Source organism: Nicotiana tabacum, chromosome 13 (assembly GCF_000715075.1).
Source record: "Nicotiana tabacum cultivar K326 chromosome 13, ASM71507v2, whole genome shotgun sequence".
Lineage (NCBI taxonomy): Eukaryota > Viridiplantae > Streptophyta > Magnoliopsida > Solanales > Solanaceae > Nicotiana > Nicotiana tabacum.
The window spans coordinates 87,030,046-87,049,944 of NC_134092.1; the positions used below are offsets into that span (position 1 = coordinate 87,030,046).

At 36.1% G+C, this 19,899-nt stretch overlaps 1 protein-coding gene across 1 annotated transcript; it reads right to left on the reverse strand.

Annotated features, from left to right (window-relative positions):
- Positions 1-879: 879 nt before the first annotated feature.
- LOC107817972 (uncharacterized) lies at positions 880-11,218 on the reverse strand. The gene is made up of 8 exons (XM_075228108.1): positions 10,533-11,218; positions 3,829-3,976; positions 3,583-3,733; positions 3,370-3,495; positions 3,197-3,277; positions 2,178-2,370; positions 1,833-2,103; positions 880-1,519 (listed from the first exon to the last, which is right to left on the reverse strand). The coding sequence occupies exons 1-8, from the start codon at positions 10,728-10,730 to the stop codon at positions 1,245-1,247; spliced, it is 1,443 nt and encodes a 480-aa protein (XP_075084209.1). The 5' UTR covers positions 10,731-11,218; the 3' UTR covers positions 880-1,244.
- Positions 11,219-19,899: the final 8,681 nt, after the last annotated feature.

Below are 19,899 nucleotides of genomic sequence, written 5' to 3' on the forward strand. Positions count from 1 at the left end.
CAAACCTACTGGAACACCTTCAAATCCCGATTCCGAAGTCGTTTACCTAAAAATGTTGACTCAAGTCAAACTTAGCCACCTTAAGCCACTATTATGGAACTAAGTGTTCCGAATTCAACCAGAGCCCTTCCAAAAACAAACCAACCATTCTCGCAAGTCATAAAACAGTAAAAGCACATACGGAAAGTCTTAAATAAGGGAACGGGAATCTAAAAAGTAAAACGACCGGTTAGATCGTTACACATTATATTTTTCATCTTTCTTCAAGGACTCAAAATTAATCGAATAGTACGAGGTTTTGCTTGCTTGGGTTTCTTCATGCACGTAAACGGCAGATTTACGGTTTTGCTACCAATCTAAGTTCATGCACAATGTTTGTCACTGTCCTCGATTGCATAGCGCGGTCTATGTCAATCGCCCACCAAGTCGAGTTAGAACTTGATTATGGTTATTACCTATTTTATCGTATTATTTCGTTATTTTAAATACAATATTTGTTTTAATTGTTACTTAAATCTTATATAACGACGAAAAATATCACTTTATGTAACAACCAATTTGATGTGGTTACATCATTATCTTATTTTTTCTCTCATCTTACCCTTTCTTTTATTAAGCAATCATATTTTATCATTTTTCCTTCCTTTTTATATAATAATTCTACTATGTGCCTTACTTTTTCTTTGCATTAATATTACAAGTTTATTGTTTATATTGTTAGTGCATGATATCACGAAACGACAACAAATAATACAATCGATCCTAATGTTATATACATTAAAACAATACAGTACAATACAATACATTATAAAACGAATGATAACAACCATCCAAACAAGCCGTTAAGAAAAATCACATGCATAATGGCAAGGACAAATAGCTGAATTATTCATTTAAAGGTGCCACAAGCAAAATCAGTTTAACAGTATAATATGCTCTCACCCATTGACTAAGCTTGTTAATGCGTACAACTCAGTAGTTAAAGAAGCACTAGAACACTAGGAATTATCAACTCTCTAGTTGAAAAGGAATATCATCCTGGAAACCAAATTATTAACAGACATGCACTATAAAGTAAATCGATGTCACAAATCAAACTATCTCCCTATATTTGGGGGTAACAAGATGAGACATTTTTTCAAAACAAGAAAAAGAAAAATAGATGGCATTCTAATTGTACAATTCTCCCCGTGGCGTGTTTGCGTTTCCTAAACATGTCGGAGAGCAAGAGGATCAGTCAACCTTCAGTTAGACCATACATGGACCAGCCCAAGACTGTTTCCAGTATAGATTTCATTATGCTCTTCATCATAGAAAAGGGCAGTGATATCTTCCAGGGCTTCTGCAACCGTGCTACCAATTCTGGAAGCTCGGATACGCTTCTTAGAGTTGCAACTTCTACCACCATGCTCATTGCAACTGGGACTGCAACTACAATCATCTGAGCTAAGGCTGTCAGTTGCTTTTATTTTAGCAAGGCATTTGCCTGTCAAAATGTTGCTGATATTGATCGATCCAGCTGTAAAACCAGATCAGTCATTTTCAGATATCTATAAACAAGCACAGAATATCAAAAATAAAACAAAGAGACAAGCATCAAGATATACTAAATCACCCTTACTTCCAACCATCCAGGTCATAACTACATCATTTACTTCATATCTCTAAGCTTAATTAACAATGCGGGTACAGCAATACTTTTGTGAGAATAAACTGACATACAGGTATATCAGCTCTAATCGTATTTATGATGATATAGTCTCACATCCAAAGGCCTATTATGCTTTTCAAACATCAAGAAAGAATGTTATGAAATTCTCATACAGACATACCTGTTCCTTCTGATAAGGATTCATCAGAATCAGCTTTGCAATATGAAATAATAAGGTCCTGATCACTAGTAATGTAAATGTTGTTTGTATTGCAGTCAGGATGCCATAATAGGTGATCCTCAAATGAAGTCACAAGCTCCCCGCGGAAATTCCAAACAGCTACTGTTCTGTTTCTGAATGTCAAGAATAATTGATTCTCGTACAGAAATATGAATGCTGATGGGGTCATGAATTCAGCTCTGCTAACTTCTGTCAACTCGAAATTGCGTACCTATATTCAACAGCTATTAGATTTGATGATAAACGAAGATAAAAGACATTGCAGAGAAGGCGAGAGAAACTCACATCAAGAATCTGAAGATTTTCATTCTCTTGTTTGACAAGAAGCTTTTCATTGAACTGTTCAATGAAATCCACCTTCTTATTTCGGTGGAGCAGATGGTTGAAAGATTTAAGAACAGTACCATCCTCAATCGAGAGAATCTTTAAAGGAACATGGCCGCTAGCTTTGGTAAATATTAGCAACATGATTCCTGGACTGCTAGAAGGGAAACGAAAAGAGAACAAAAGTTATGAATCAAGAAAACCAGTTCTTGACAATCGAACTGCTGCAAGTTTATGAGAAGTACATACGAAAAACACAACAGACCAGACTTCCATTTAGTACATTATTCTATCTACTAAAAGCACCCTTTTCTGCACTTCATCACAATCCTTCAGCTCTTGAATCGTTAATCCAGAAACAACAGGAATCTCAAAAAAATCATAAGAATAAAAAGTTGAGTACTAAATGGAAGTATGGTCTGTTGTGTTTTTTATATGTACTTCTCATAAACTTGCAGAGCAGAACTGCTACAAGTTTATGAGAAGTACATATAAAAAACACAACAGACCATACTTCCATTTAGTACATTATTCTATCTACTAAAAGCATCCTTTTCTGCACTTCATCACAATCTTTCAGCTCTTGAAACTTTAGAGAGCATTGTTAATCCCAGAAACAACAGGAATCTCAAAAGAATCATAAGAATAATAATAGCAGCTGATACAAACAAACAAAAACTGTCACCAGACACAAACAAACACATATACAGAGATGCGGAGAAAATAAAACAAACTAAAAGATAAACAAAAAGACAGAGACAAGCAAAACAGTAGAACAAAAACCATCTAGAATACAATCAAAAACTTAGAAAGAAATGGAGTTGGCAACTCTAGCAAACGTATAATAACACATTTCCATATACTGAAGGCGTCTGTCGGGCAAGATTCTGTAGAGCATTTCCACGCACATAAGTTATAACACAACTCATCACGGCAATAATGAGCATGCTAATGCATACTTGCAAAAGAAATGAAATTACCTGATTTTAATCTCTTCGACATTTTTGTCCGGGATCGAGTATAACATCGTATAATTCTTCAGGTCAAACACCTTGTATATGCTGTCAAAAAAGAAACGGAATTGTAACATTGAATAAAGTTTACCAAAATTAATCACATCATCCAGAAATGACTTCAGCACAGGAAATTTTACCTATCCTGGGCAGAGTAAGTAAGTACTTTCCCATTTACATCATCAAACTCCACAAAACCAGGCCATTTTAATGATTCCGACTCAAATAGAGCAAATCCCGCATCTGGTTTACCCCTCCTTATGTATCTAATTTCATTGATAAATATATTGTATTACTACTAAATAAAAACATTTAACAGAATCTGATCAAACAATAATATTAAAATTTCATACTCAATCCTTGTCGTTCTGCATTTTAAGGAACTGAAATTATCTGAAGCATAGACCGAAACAGTGATTAAGGAGTCATTGTTTTTATTGTAAAACAAGCTCCGTATGACTTCGTCTGGACTGACATTCAAAAAGCATATCCTCCGGTTTGTTTCTGCACCACCAGTAATGTATATCAATTACCTTTCAATCACAAAGGTGCTCATAGAAGGAAATTAACATTGAGAATTACCAATCTTCGTTCTTTACCTCGGCTAAATGCTGCACAGACACCAGATTGTGCAAGGGCAAAAACAATATCACGTGCAGCAACTATCTCAATTATCTTTGACCTTTTCTTAAGAAATGGAAGTACCATGGCACTATGACCTTTTGGATCATGGGTATCATATTCCTCCTACAGATCACATATAAAAACTGTCATTACTAATAAGTGAGAGCAGCATTCTAAAATAATGAACAACTAATTCAGGATATTTTAGTTTTTTATTTCAGACAACCAACAATTATTACATGAAAGATCATAGAAAGATAGGACGCACATCTTAAGCAACTAAGGATGTGAATGTCCACTTGCAAGAGTCCAGATTATAACAAATAAGGACTCATAAAAAACAAACCATATAAAAAATCCCCCAACTAATCCAATATACAAAATACTTTTTTCCACAGCTTTATATCCTTCACAAGTTTCTAGCAACATGAAAGACACGATTCCAACAAACATTTGTCCAGTATTGACAGAAATCTGACCACCAAACTTAATTAGGCAAAATAAAAGATAAAATTTCTATAAAAAACCCTACAAATTGCTCAGGCCATGAAGATTAGACAGACTGCAAATCACAATAGAAGGCTGCTGCCTGGAAATGCACCATAAGACATATAAGAAGCTGCCTCATCCTAGGAAAACAAGTCGGTTAAAAAGGATGCAAAAGGCATCTCTTTCCCCTTTGTTTTTAATCCGCTAGTAAGCAACTGCGGAGCTGCTTGTCAACATAATTATTCGAAATTGGAAGCGTGAAGAAAACTTGAAACTAGATGTGTTGCACAATTTATAAGATATAATTAGATCACGTAATATTAAGTACCAATAAATTGGAGACGAAAGACATCACAATTCTGATGCAACACATCTCGATTAACATCGCTTACCTATCCCGTAAACATATCTTTTGCCTAATAAATACTCCTATTTTTCCTTTTATATGGCATTATTTTCTTTTTAGTTTGTTCCAAAAAGACTTGACGTTTTCTTTATTTGAAAATTCTTTAACTTTAAACTTCTCAGTTTACCCTTAATGGCACGCTCATAGTGATAAATATTATCATGACATGTTTAAAATCACAAGTTCTTTTTTCTTTTCTTTTTTTAATAAGTTTTAGAACCACAAGTTCTACGGATACTTTTGGTATGTTCCAAAACCTTTTTTTTTTCTAAACTCTGTGCACCTTCAAACACCACAATAAAAAAATGAAATGGAGGGAGCAGCAAAAATAATTTACATTATGAATGTGTTTGGTATGAAGGAAAATGTTTTCCTAGAAAATATTTTCATGGAAAATGAGTGGTTTTATCACTTATTTTACCTTGTTTGGTTGATGAGTGAAAAACTTTTCTGCAAAATATTTTCTAGTGTTTGGTTAGAGAGTAGAAAATACTTTTTAGGAAAATAATTTTTTATGCTACTCTCCTCATCCCCCTCCCCTCCCGTACGAAGGAAAACGTTTTTCATAGAAAATATTTTCCTAAAAAATGTTTTCATGGAAAATGAGTGATTTTATCACTTATTTTACCTTGTTTGGTTGGTGAGTGAAAAACTTTTTCTGAAAAATATTTTCTAGTGTTTGGTTAGAGAGTAGAAAATAATTTTTTATGCTACTTTCCTCACCCCCTCCCTTCCCCCAAGTTCCCATGTTTCGGGCGCTCTCCCCCCCCCCCCCCCAAACGTTTTCAGGACTCTATTTTCTTCAAGAATTTAATTATTCTGCTAAAAATTCACACAAACCCAAAGGAACTAATGTGCTATTTTACTTTTTTACGCAAAAATAACGTTGAAATTCATGCTCCATAACTAAAAAGAAAATGCTCTTTTTTTGGTTGAAAAAGAAAGTACTCTTTCTACAACATGAAAATAAAGTACTCATTTTGTTGAAATAAAAGAAAATACTTTTTTAACATCATGAAAAAGAAAATATTCATTTTGTTGAAATGAAAGAAAATACTTTTTCTACATCATGAAAAGAAAATACTCTTTTTGTTGAAATAAAAGGAAATACTTTTTACTACATCATTTTGTTGAAAGAAAGAAAATACTTTTTACTACATCATTTTGTTGAAACGAAAGAAAATACTTTTTCTACATCATGAAAAGAAAGTAATTTTTTGTTAAAATAAAAAAAATACTTTTTTATGTCATAAAAAGAAAATACTCATTTGTTGAAATGAAAATAAAAGTACTCTATCTATAACATAAAAAGAAAGTACTATTCTATTTAGGGTGGAGGTCGGGGATAGGGTGGTTTTTTTTTTTTGGGGGGGGGGGGGAAGCGAGGATGGGGAAGGTTGAAAAAGAGTTTTGAAAAAAGTTTTCTCTATCAAAAAAATAAGTTCATGAGGAAAATATTTTCCAAAACATCTAAACCAACCAAACATAGGAAAATGGAAAAATATTTTCCCGAAAATGTTTTCCTTCATACAAAACACACCCTATATGTTAGTCAAATTGATGCAAAATGTTAAACTTCAACACCAAAACTCTAACAAACAAGAGTTCAACAAAGGAAACAATAATTGAACTTAAACACATGAAATAAGGGGACGAAAGCTGACTAATATGAGGTTGAATTGCAAGGGAAAATGCTGGACGAAATGAGAGAAGTACAGGGTCATAGAAGAATGAGCAATTGAGCATACAGTTAAAGAAACGAGAAACAAAAGGAGAAGAAGAAAGGAAGAGAAGAATTACATAGGATTCTGAATTGTTATTCATATTACTTTGCCTAAAATCAAAGGTGTATATACTTTTATAGGAAAAAGTTGAAGAGACATGAAAGAAATCAGATTTAATAGTTAGTCAAGATTTGGTGGGTGGTTTTCAGGATTGCAAAATGGCCTAACGGCCCCCTAAACATGCATCGGTTTTTTAAGCAGGCTACCAAACCTACGAGTTTTTCATTTTAATACATATACTTGATAGGAAGCGTATTAATAAACGTCTCTGGCCGTTGATCATGCTTATGTGCCAATGACATAGGTGATGTGGATAACCTGCGTGCGAACCACGCCGTTAACGCGTGTCAATACAACAATTTTGATTTAAACAAATACTAAATCAGGAAAAAATAAATTACAAGTGAAGAAAGAAAAAGAAAAAGGACCCCGTCAGTTCTCCCCTAGTAACCCTATCCCCTTTTTTCCCCAACGAACAACCTCGACATGAAAGAAATTAGATTTAATAGTTAGTCAAGATTTGGTGGGTGGTTTTCAGGATTGCAAAATGGCCTAACGGCCCCCTAAACATGCATCGGTTTTTCAGGCAGGCTACCAAACCTACGAATTTTTCATTTTAATACATATACTTGATAGGATGCGTATTAATAAACGTCTCTGGCCGTTGATCATGCTTATGTGCCAATGACATAGGTGATGTGGATAACCTGCGTGCGAACCACGCCGTTAACGCGTGTCAATACAACAATTTTGATTTAAACAAATACTAAATCAGGAAAAAATAAATTACAAGTGAAGAAAGAAAAAGAAAAAGGACCCCGTCAGTTCTCCCCTAGTAACCCTATCCCCTTTTTTCCCCAACGAACAACCTCGACATGAAAGAAATTAGATTTAATAGTTAGTCATTTTCCTTCCCCTTACTCCCCTTCCGTCCACCCACCTCCCCCATCTCATTTCTCTTCTTCTTCCTTGTCCTTTCTCCCTTTTAAATCCAAAACAAACCCAAAAGATTAGATAAGAACAAAAAATTTCAATCTCGGAAATTCAGTAAAAAGCAATCGGGATCCAATGGATTCGAAACAGTGGCCGCCGCCGAATACCAGTTCAAACATCGGCTTTTTTTTTTTAGTGGTGGTGCAAAGATGAATATTACGATGACGGGGACGATGGCTCTCCGTTTTTTTTCAGACCACCGATCTTGGTTTTTTGGAGGAGGTTCCGGAACATTATGGTTTCAAAAGGAGTCAACAATGATGAGTTTTTTGAGTCTCAAAAGCAATGACTCCCCCTGATCTCGGCTTATTTGTGGTGGTGCTGGCGGAAAGCGTGGTGGAGTGAGGAGTTGATGTGGTGTGGTGTAATGTAGTGTGGTGCCACTTGTTGAGACTATCTCAGCTGAATTTTGCTTGTTGTTGTTGTGGTTGCTGCAACATCATTGATTCTTGGATTTGGGGGTTTCGTAAGAGGGACTTTTCCGGCGACAACTTATTTCTTTACTGAATTGGGGGTTTTAAAGTGGAAAGGGGTGGTGTTATTGATGGATGAAACTAGTTGGGGTGGCCTAGCTGGTGTAGACATGAAGAAAAGAAAAATATAAAATTAATATTTTGATAAATTGGTTAAAAATTGTGGGACCCACAAATTACATGTCAAGCAATAACCAGTTTAGCATGACGTGTTACACATGTCAGCGCAATTGATATACACACTATCTTGGAGGTGCTTATCAGTACTCATACCGTCAAGTTGAGGTTTTAAAATGAAAAACTGGTAAGTTTAGTAGAAAGCTTGAAAAAATGGTGCATGTTTAGGGGGCAATTAGGCCATTTCATTGACTCATCAAGAAGCGGTGATCCTAATGATAATTCAAATCCTATATAACTATACTGTCCAGCAAATGAATTTTAGTAAATAAACTTAGCAACTTCAAGGGTAGAGTTTGTATTTATATCTGTCTTTGAATTCAAATTTCATTTCCCCTTATAATACTTCCTAAACCTTCTTGGGTTACCATTTGCATTACATAATATTACATTTCCGTACTACTATGCTTATTTAAATTTTAAAAGAAAAACATTGACTGTTAATACACAAGGCTTCACATTTATATTCTATTTCAATAAGGAAAACGATAATCTGCACTCACATTCAACATTTACATGTTGCAGCATAGTTCACAAAAGCTGTACAATTAGTATTGCAGCTAACACTATGCTTATTCTCCTCAATAAGTGGTTGTCTACATTCGCCTGCCCCAAGCCAGCCTGAGCGGGAGCTTTCTTACACTGTGGTCCGCCTCTTTTTCTTCAACACTATGCTTGTCCAAGAGAGCATAAGGGGGGGCGTAAGGGAGCTTGCTCATTTACCTAGCTTATGGTAACTACTCATCTTCCCCCTACAACCAGTTCGTATGACTGGATAGTAAGCGAAAGAGAGATACTTTTTCCTCCCCATCCAACTTCAATTAGCTTGGGTAAACTCTACTTCTTCTTTATTCACTAATGAAACAAAATGAATAATCATTGCCTATCCTCAATTTAAATCCCACACTTGTACCCTCTTACTTTCATTTTGATCAAGATTGCTGAACTACTCACTTGAATAAATTCTAAATCAACTTGGTACATATTTACAATTTTACACGCAAAATTCCAGTTCTCTGAAATCACTATCATTAAAAACAACTTATCAACAGTAAAAATAACTTCATTCCTTTTCCCCAAAACCCCATAGGGAAATTTGCATTCTTTAAAACTTGACAATATGCATATTGACATACTCAAATATTGAAATCGAGAAAGAACACCCAATACCTCAATGTCTGACAGTCTGAGACTATTCTCATATTAAATCTTCAGCTCATCCTTTTAATATAGTATTTAGTTTTAGCATAAATTTTCCATAGTTGAGAACTGAGCACCTCTCATATACACCAAAGAAAGAATAGCTTATTCTGTTTTACAATAAAAGACTAATATGAGTTACCAAAAATATAATAAAGGACTAATATGCAACCCAACTCCGTTCACGAAGATGAGATATAGAAAAGACACTAAAAAGTAATCTAATTAAAAAAATTGGATCTGTCAACATATACAATTCAACATTGTATATCACCATTGTGCTTCTAATATACCAAAGCAAAGCCTGAACATCATTAACTGCAAGCACTTTTCCCTTTTACACCCACAAAAAGGTTAATTGTATATCAAACTTTTTCAACAAAGATAATATACAGCTTCTCTACTTCTTTTCTCAGTTTTCACTATAAAGCTTCAACAACAAACTTCTGATACAGTTCAATGTGCAGACCTCTAACAACAATTGCATACTACAACCACCAAGCTAATACGCAAAAATCTATTCTTTACTCATGTAAAAATAAAGAGTTATTTTTAATATATAGCATCCAAACAACACAACGCCTCAGTCCCAAACAAGTCGGGGTAGGCTATATGAACCTTCACTGACCATGTTTCACCATATAAAATCATCTCAGGAAAACATAACAAAAAATAGGAACGAAAATGAAGTATTAGATTTTCTCCAAATTTCCTATTCCATAAGAATCTTTAATAGTGATATAGCATCCAAAAAAGAAAACTAAACTAGGAACCCATCTATGTGTTTCCTAGGCCACCTTATCTAGCACCAAAGCAACATTTTTTTAGGTCATAAACTCAAGAAATAACGCATCAGTACTCTCACTTCCTCTCTTATTTTGATCAATCCTGATTCTTGCTTTTTCTCTTAATCCTCTTCCAATAATAATGTATTACCCTGTTCATGGATTAACGAAAATTTGGTCTACGTACTCAACCAGAATCGTCTAAAGTTCTTGCCTTTGTCTCATTATTTATCTATTGGATTCCCCCCCACCCCCCAAACAAAACAAACCCATATCTACTTTAACTATGGGTTTGTACCTCAACTCATAAGCATATAAGCTCAATTAAGAAATAATTCAAAAAAAAAAAATGAACGGAAGATCCAAACAAACCTGTAATTGTATATTCCAAAAACGCTCTTGGGCATCGTTCATACTGAATGAACGGCCACGCTTGGAACCAATCTCTCTCCGTTGAAGCTTCTTAACACTGTTCAGGAACCCATCCATGCCACCCCGTGGCCTCTTCTTTGCCACCACCCTCCTCCCACTACATGGCCGAGGACTGGCACTTATTCTCCTCCCATCCATCTCTAATAAATCCCTAAAAACAGCTCTACAAAATCCGAAACCCTAACACGGAAATTGCAACATATGTACAGAAGATAACCAGGTTCAATATATTGTCTTCTGGGGTTTAAAGTACATGTTAACCCAAGTGTTTAAAACCCTAAGTTTCAAATACCCATGAAAAAGGTAAGATTTTTACAGCACTTGTACGGATAGAGAGACTCCTTTAACATCAAATTAAGAGAGGGAACTTTGTTGCTCACTGTTTTTTGAAAACCGTGTATGAATGAATAATCCTCAGCGTTATACAGTGTATATGAGCTCAGTTCATACAGTTAAAATCTCAGCCGGAAATAGAAGAGTGAGGGGCAAAACAGTGTTTGGATTTTTTTGAAGAGGGAGGGGCTAGAGAGAGAAAGGGGGGGGGGGGGGGGGGGAAGTATTATATGTCGGAGTTTTGAAAGAGGTTGATACGGGACTTGATTTCAAAATAAATTTTGAAATGCTTCTGACGGTGCATTTGATTTTCAATATATTATAGGGAAAGAAAAGAAAAAAAAATATTTGATGTAAAGAACTTCTACCCATAAGGCCATCCAAAATACTGATAGATATTTTTAAACGATCTAATAGTATAAAAACTTTTTCACACGATCAGTGTAAATATTATACTGAAGTTCCAACATAATATATTGATCCACCATAATATGTCGGAAGTTTATATACAGGTGCTTCAATCTCTAGTATATTATGGTGGAACTTTCTATGTGCTGGAATTCCTGCATAATATGCTGAAAGTTCATACACAGGTGCACCAATCTCCAGTATATTATGCTGGAACTTTACGTGTTGCAGCAAAATAGTGACTATTTTTGAATGACTTTGCAAACGCTGCTATTTTTCAATTACCAATCCAAAAACTGGCCAGCGCATGCTATTTTCACATATGCTCAATCTGAGGAGGAAGAACCAACACAAAGATTAGAAATGAATTTGAGTGAACAAAATGATTATGGAACTTCTATAAAAAGTTCAACAAATGATTGAGAATAAATCATATTTTATCGATTAAACTGGTAGCTTCAGAAATAATTGCACCAATATATTATCGCCACACTTGAACAAAGAAAATAAAGATAAAACTTAGTATTATGGTAAAGGTACATCAACCAAGTTGCTTCAAGAGTTTCAGTTACAACTTACAAGTACTTGAGCAAGTAGTAATATGAGCTGCTTGTCAAAAGAAGAATAAATAAATTTATCGCTTCTTAAAATAAATAACCAAAATTATCTTTAAGAATTATGCAAAAGCTTCGTTATGATTTGATATTACCGGATTTTTAGTAGTGATTTGTGTGTCTCCTCCTCACACGGCCAAACCATTTTAACCTCGGGGTTCACTCTTATTTTATTCTGAATATCTTCATTGCTAATCTTATCTATCCTGGTATGTCCGCACAATTCATCTCAACATTCTCAATTCAATAAACAAAATCTCAACATTCTCAATTCAATAAACAAAAACATGATTGCTACTGAAATTGAGGGGTAAGATTGAAAGAAAATGATATATCTATCTCATAAATGGGATAAAGACAAACAACATGAATGGTAAGCAAGAATAGTTTCTTTTCCATTCTTGAAGGTCCAGTCGATGAGATAAAGACAAATTTTGAGGTAAACAAGTTAAATCTATGAAGAGTATCAAAGAGAAAAATATGATGTGCAACAGTCGATTATTATCAAATTTTGCAACTGACTCAATACTAAGAAAATAACATATGTGACCTAAGCCCTTCATGAAATACTCCACTTCCATCGAGGAATAACTATTGATAAGAGTTCGAAAAGATCTAAGAACAATAATGCAATCGCCATAAAATAAACTAAATTTTCATACTCCTCAAAATAAGCATGTTATGATTAGAAACAAATTTCTTAAACCCAATGTCAAACAAGTAAGTGGTAAGACGATTAAAAACAAATTTAGTAAATTATCATAAAATAAGTTAATTACGATGTTCAAAATCTTTATATAGTCTAGTGTATCTATCCTTATTTTAACTTACCATGCAAGAATCTATGGAGATATCAAGGTGTGTATGGTCAAATTACTCAAATGCCCAATGAACTAAATAGATGAGAAAAAGCCCAAACTGTCAGTCTATAAATAATTTCAACCAAAATTATTCTAAATAAAATATCTACCTGAAAAGGCCCAAATATCATTTTAATCAAAATAATTTCAATTAATGTCAATTTTAAAGCATATGTTATTTTGTTAATCACATACTAAAAAAAAGCCCGTTATTTTATTTTCTGCTATTTCTCTCTCTAGTCATCTTCTCTCTCTCTTCGACTTTTTTCTAAAACTGAACCCAAATTTGCTGAAATTAATGGTAAAAACAAGCAATATTGCTGCAATTTGTGTCTGATTCTTGGTAATTTGTTAAAGAAAATTTATTATTTTACATATTTTTCTCCGATTGCTGGTTGTAATTTTTGCGATTCTTGAGTTCCATTATAATTTTTCATATGTTTTGGTGTCTGATTCGTAATTTCAGATGTTATTTTGGTGATTTGAACTCGCGAGAAAGTTTGTATGATATTTATGTACTTGTGTGGATGTTTGGTGTGGAGCCCCGGGGGCTCGAGTGAGTTTCGGACGCATTTCGGAGTGTTTGAGTAAGTTTTAGTTCTGTTGGTTTTTGGGCTGATGCTGCAGGTCTCGCAAATGCGAGACCATGTTCGCATTTGCGGACCTTGCAATTGCAAGGAGGGTACACATTTTCAAGGTGGGCTGGAGGCTTGAATGTTTGCTTTTGCGAACTTTAGGTCGCATTTGTGATGGGTATCTGGGCGAGCGGCTGACCGCATTTGCGATCAAACGATCGCTTTTGCGAAGGGTCATTGTTCGCCTTTGCGAATATTATGACGCTTTTGCGACATTTTTAGAGTTGCTCAAGGGTCGTTTTGTGATTTTTTTCCGCATTTGCGATGGTCACAAATGCGACGTTCGCAGCTGGTTTAAAGGATGGGATGTCGGGACTTAGTCTTATTTTATCACATTTTGGAGCCCTAGACTCGGTGGAAGGCGATTTTAGGAGGAGATTTTCATAAAAAGCTATTGGGTAAGTGATTGTGACTCAATTTTGGTTATATAACTAGATTGTTTATAAACTTTAGCATCTAAATCATGATATTTGAAGAGAAATTTTGAGAATTTTTTACTATATTTTGAAAAATAAAAATTTGTGATTTGAGAGTCGAATTGGACTCGGATTTGAAAATCAAACACATATATGGACTCATGGGGTTATGTATAGTCAAGATCTATCCTTCGGCTCGGGTTTTAAGGACGGGCATGGGGTTGACTTTTGTTGACTTTTGGAGAATTGTGTAAAGATCTTTACTTTATTAATTGAAATTGAATTCTCTTGCATTTTTATGTTATTAAGTCATTTTAACTAGATTTGAGCTGAGAATTTTAAAGGAAAAGCATTTGAGTATTGATTGATGGCTTTTGAGGTAAGTATCTTGTCTAACCTTGTGTGGAAAAAATTACCCCTTAGGATTTGGCTTAATTGCTTATTTGTGATATATGTGAAGCGATGTATACACGAGGTGATGAGTGTGTACACGATCGTATGTGTGATTTATGACCGGATTTAACTTGAGGTTGCTCTTATTGTCTTATTTTGATTAAGAGGTCTCTGCTCTGCGTGTATTTAGTTTGGATGATTACTTGAGTTCATGTTCCATAATAGAGATCATGTGTTTAGGATTTGCATTTCCTAAATTGGCCAAGTTGGGCGTTGTGAGATTATTGTTAAATTGAGTTAGCTGAATTCATATTATTATGTTGAACACCCATCAGTATTCCCTTTATTAGTTTGTGAGTTTATGTCTTGATAACAATTGTTGGTATATTGTATTGTTGTGATTATGGCATATGTGGACTTGTTGAGCGGATTGTTCAGGTGTTTGCACGAGGTCTCTGCCGAGCTAATGTTATTGTTGATATTGCACATGCGGCGAGACAAGACGAGCTATATATATCGGGTTTGCGCATGTGGAAAGACATGGTGGGATGAGTTTTAATACGCGTGTGGTGAGATAAAGCAGGCATTTATTTATTGTTCCGCACGCGGTTAAATGTAGGTGTCTATGTGGGGATGTTATGTGATGGCCTGGGGACGTTCTATTGATGATGTTTGTGTGTTGGTAAAAAAGGGGTATTCTTGTTTGTGCTTATGACTTATTTGTGTATGTCATGCATTTTACGTGATTTGTTGCATTGTTTCCAACGTGCTAATCTGTGTCTCTGTTATTACTTGATGATTTGGTTGCCAAGATGGATTTACCTACATGGAGTCGTTATCTCATATTGTTGTTGAGTCATTGGTAACATAGCGGATTGAAGTAAAAAGAAAGTTATTGTCATGCATTACTTTATTTGATTCTTGATAAATTCCTCTTGAACATGTTATTGGTAATTGACACGGGTATGATATATGTGGTAGCACGAGGTCTTTGTCGTGCGATTGTGGTATATGTTGAGGCATGTGATCTTTGTCGTGTGAGTGTGAATTATATTGTGACACGGGATCTTTGTCGTGCGAGTGTGACTTATATTATGGCACGAGGTCTTTGCTGTGAGAGTGTGACTTATATTGTGGCATGAGTTCTTTGTTGTACGAGTCTGACTTATATTGTAGCACGATGTCTTTTCTGTGCGAGTGTGCCTTATGTGGTGGCACAGGGTCTTTGCCGTGCGGGGGAGATTGATAATGTGGGCACGATGTGCTATATATGTGTGATTCTATTTGATGACTTATTGCCGAAATAGGACCTTTATTTGTTCCAAATGGTTATCGCTTATCCTGATGAGGTTACAATTATTGCTTTCTATTATTCTTCTTGTTGCCGTTTTTTGTTATTTTGCACATGTTATTTGATTAGTAAGTGTCTTGACTTGAACCTCGTCACTACTCTACCGAGATTAGTCTTGATACTTACTGGGTACCGACCGCAGTGTACTCATACTACGCTTCTATACGTTTTGTGCAGATCCAGGTGTTGGAGATAGCAGACTCATGCTGTAAGAGTTTTTTCGACCGTGAGGATTCAAGATAGAGCTGCTTTGATCATCGAACTCCCTTGGAGTCCTTTCGTTATATTTATACTTTCAATTCCCTATCCGAACTGTATTGTATTTTGAGATATTTCTATGTATTCAGTTAGAGTTCGTGACTCTGTACTACCTAGTTCTGGGAATATGTTGTGATTATCGCCATGTTGGCTTATATCACCTTTATTTACACATTTATATTAAACTATACATCATTATATCTTGTCTTTATTGATTTAAAAATTAATAAGTGATCGGCTTACCTAGTTTAGAGACTAGTGCCATCACAACCCTTATGGTAAAATTTGGGTCGTGACAAGTTGGTATCAAAGAACTAGGTTCATAGGTTCTACGAGTCACAAGCAAGTTTAGTAGAGTCTTGTGGATCGGTACAGAGACATCTGTACTTATCTTCGATAGGCTACAAAACTATTAGGAAATCCACTTCTTTCTTTCTTATCGTGCGGCATTGATTTAGCTTGAAGCATATATCTTTGATTTCCTTCCGTCCACTCATATATGATGTTGTGCACTCGGTATCCACTATGCACTGGCGTCTTGTGATGCTACAGATGGGCTACGAGGGGCTATGAATGCTCGATTATTATCTCGATGTGTTGTCCAGACTGAGGATATAGATGTGTTGGTAGATCTTTCAGTTGTTCACATATGGGATGCCACGAGTTCTTGTATCTAGTTGGTGAGTACAGACTTGGGAGAATTTAATTGATTGCCTAGTTGTTGTGATCGTGGTAGGGTCATGAGGGATGTTGATTTGAGGCTAGCCGATGGTATTTGAGCTTATGTGTTTTGTATGAGGCTTCTATTTAGTAGAATACATATATTATCATCCAGGGTGAGCATGCACTTGGCAGCGTCTTTGGAGTATTTTATAACTAAGAGTCACATGAGTTTATGAAGTATTCAGCTGATTAACAGTGCGAGGCTGGGACAGCTACGAAGGAAGGGTGCTATGGGTTACAGACGATGTGTTTTAGGGCCTCAAGCCAAGTGGGGGAATCTGCCATTGACGATCGGAGTGCGTGATCATGCATTATATTAGCTCTTGAGCTAGGATTTGTTTGCAGATTGGCTACGATTTGAGAAGATTTCATCGAGGTGATTTAGAACAAGGTGAATGACTTTCGAGGAGGTTCCAATGGCTTCCAGAACGTTTGCGATGGTTCGGCCACGACTTGCGGTTGATGTACTCTACAGGCATGGAGAGTTCGTTGCATGTTGTAATTTCGTTCTATGGGATTGAGTTAGTAGAAGGTTTCGGGTTTTCGGGACATCTATCTTACTTGTGATTCGAAGTTGCGAATGGGATCCTCGCATTTTCATATGATGTCATGATAGATGCAGTGCGATGTGTGGGATTGAGGTTGGTATGTACCGGATTGTGGCTCCGTTCGAAGGGAAGGTAATGAGTTCTAGACATCATAGACATTTCAGATGTTTAGAAGGATGTTGGCGCTATCTGATATCACCTTGGAAGGGTGCGTATTTCAGAAGATGCACTGTGTTTTGACTTGTGGATACTTGACTGGTATTACAGTAATCGCTGGGTTATGAGCTGCTGATGTTCAGATTTTGGCTACATAGCATGGAAGACTCATGAGGGTGTTTCTCGTGAGATGATTATGTACGAGAGAGTGTCAGTTATTTGAGTGGTGGAGTTGAGATCGAATATGGAGATTCTTATGTTCGTGGAATTAGGAGACTGGGAGTTCTCAAAGGAAGATTGTTCCTTGGTTGCAGACGGTGAAGGTATGTTAAGAGTTTGAGGGCTATTGTATATGTTGTGGCTAGGTTACTGTGGACGTTTGGAAGGATATTTGCCTATTTTTAGGTGATCAGGATTGATTTGGAAGCCACTAGTAGGCCTAATGAGATGTTCTACATCATGTCGGATTTGTCACTCAGCACAGCTATGGTTGAGGGGTGTGTCATCGGTTAGAGTTGATCTTATTTGTGTTCTGATATATTCCATGTGCTACGCTTCTATGCTTTGATGGAGTGTGAGACTGATGACTATTTACACACATGATGCAGTTTTGTTTGGGTCTTTAGGGCAAATTCGAGCGAGATGACTCTTGGGGTGTTGAATGTTTTATTGCGTTTTGGTTATGGTCTTCCTATCTCTGGTATATTGTACTATCCGTTTCTTCATGGTTAAGGTTATGATCTTGATATGTTTGTTATCGGTACATAAGTGTTTGTTGATTATGAGCATTACGGCTCGATGGGTATTCCATGCGGACCAGTATGTTGGACCGGGTTACGTGATGCAACGAAGCGATGTTGGGATATGATCCTTTGTGCTTATTTCGCATGCTCGGTTCCTCCTCTGTGAGATGGGTTCATAGCATTGCGCTTTGTGGTGGTATCTATTGAGCTTGCAGTACGATTCTCTCATTTGGTCCTCTTTCCATCGTTGGTTATATTTGACATGTTGCTTGTTTGGTGGACGAATTGCGTGGTATGTTACTCTTGGTGGTATTGGTGTGCTATGTCGGTCAAGCAGCTATATTGGTGAGATGAGGTTATCGGACCTGAAATTAGTGCTATCGGGTTTGGTTAAGGTAACTTGGAAGAATAATTATCTTAGTCATCTTAGAATTGTCTAAGAACATGGCTGGCGAGAAAGCTCCACGACTTGTTGATCTGATGAATGGTTATGAGTTTCTATCTGTTTCTTTCCTCCTTGGCAGTGTACGAAGGTTCAGAACATGGTTTTCATTTAAGATGGGGTATGTCGTCGGTATTGGATTTAGTAATAAGCAGCTATTGTGGTCGGAAGATATTATTATGAGTACGTGAGTTATGTGGTATATCTTGTGATTATAACTTGGAATATGGTTATGGCTTGATACAGCTTGTTCAGACTTATATAATGTAGAGATACGAGATTCGAGTCTTATAATGAATTTTGGATGTTAGAGATTGGATTCTAAGGGTTGTGAACTAAGGTTGAAGTAAGGATCTTCAGTTAGGTGGTGTTGTCAGACTTATAAGGATTGGGGTGACGTGGGGTCACCATGGGCATGGGTATGGTGAGTTATACAGTAATTTGATGACTTTGAAATGACTTTTGGCATGTTCGAGGACGAACATATATTTAAGTGGGGGAGAATGTAGCGACCCGACCGATCGTTTTGAGCATTTGTATTTCATTCGATGGGTTAAGGTCTTGAGTAGCTTTCATATGATGTATTATGACTTGCGTGTATGGTCGGTTTTTGTTTTTGAGTGGTTCGGTATTTTATTTGGAAGAATGATGCTCAATTTAGAAGTTTTAAGTTGAAAGGGTCGACTGAGTGTAACTTTTATGTATTTGACCTCGATCGAAATTTTGTTAGTTTCGTTAGATCTAGATGATGATTTTGGACTTAGGTGTATGCCTAGATTTGCATTTGGATGTTTCTAGAAGGTTTAGGCTCTAACTGGCGAAAGTTGGCAATTTGAAGGTTTATATTTTTTTTAAGTTTGACCATGGGTTGACTTTCAAGCTATCGGGTTCGGATTTTGGATTTGTAACTTAGAATAGGTCCATTTTTTTATTTTAAACTTGTCTACAAAGTTTGATATCATTCCGAGTTGGTTTGGTAGGAATCAGACTTGTCTACAAAGTTTGTGATTTTCGAGTTGGTGTGATATCATTCCGAGTTTATTTTCCATGTATTTTGGTATTCGATTTATGATTTCGGATGCTATTTTGGTGATTTAAGATCGCGAGCAAGTCCGTATGATGTTTATGTACTTGTGTGGATATTTGGTGTGGAGCCCCAGGGGCTTGGATGAGTTTCGGAAGTATTTCGGAGTGTTTGAGTAAGTTTTTGTTCTGCTATTTTTGGGCTGATGCTTCATTTGCGAGACCATATTTGCATTTGCGAGGAGGTTATCGCATTTGCGAGGTGGGGGAGGCTGGAATGTTCGCTTTTGCAATCTTTAGGTTGCATTTACGATGGGTATCTGGGCGAGGGGCTGACCGCATTTGTGATCAAACGGTCGCTTTTGCAAAGAGTCAGTGTTCGCTTTTGCCAAAATTATGTCGCA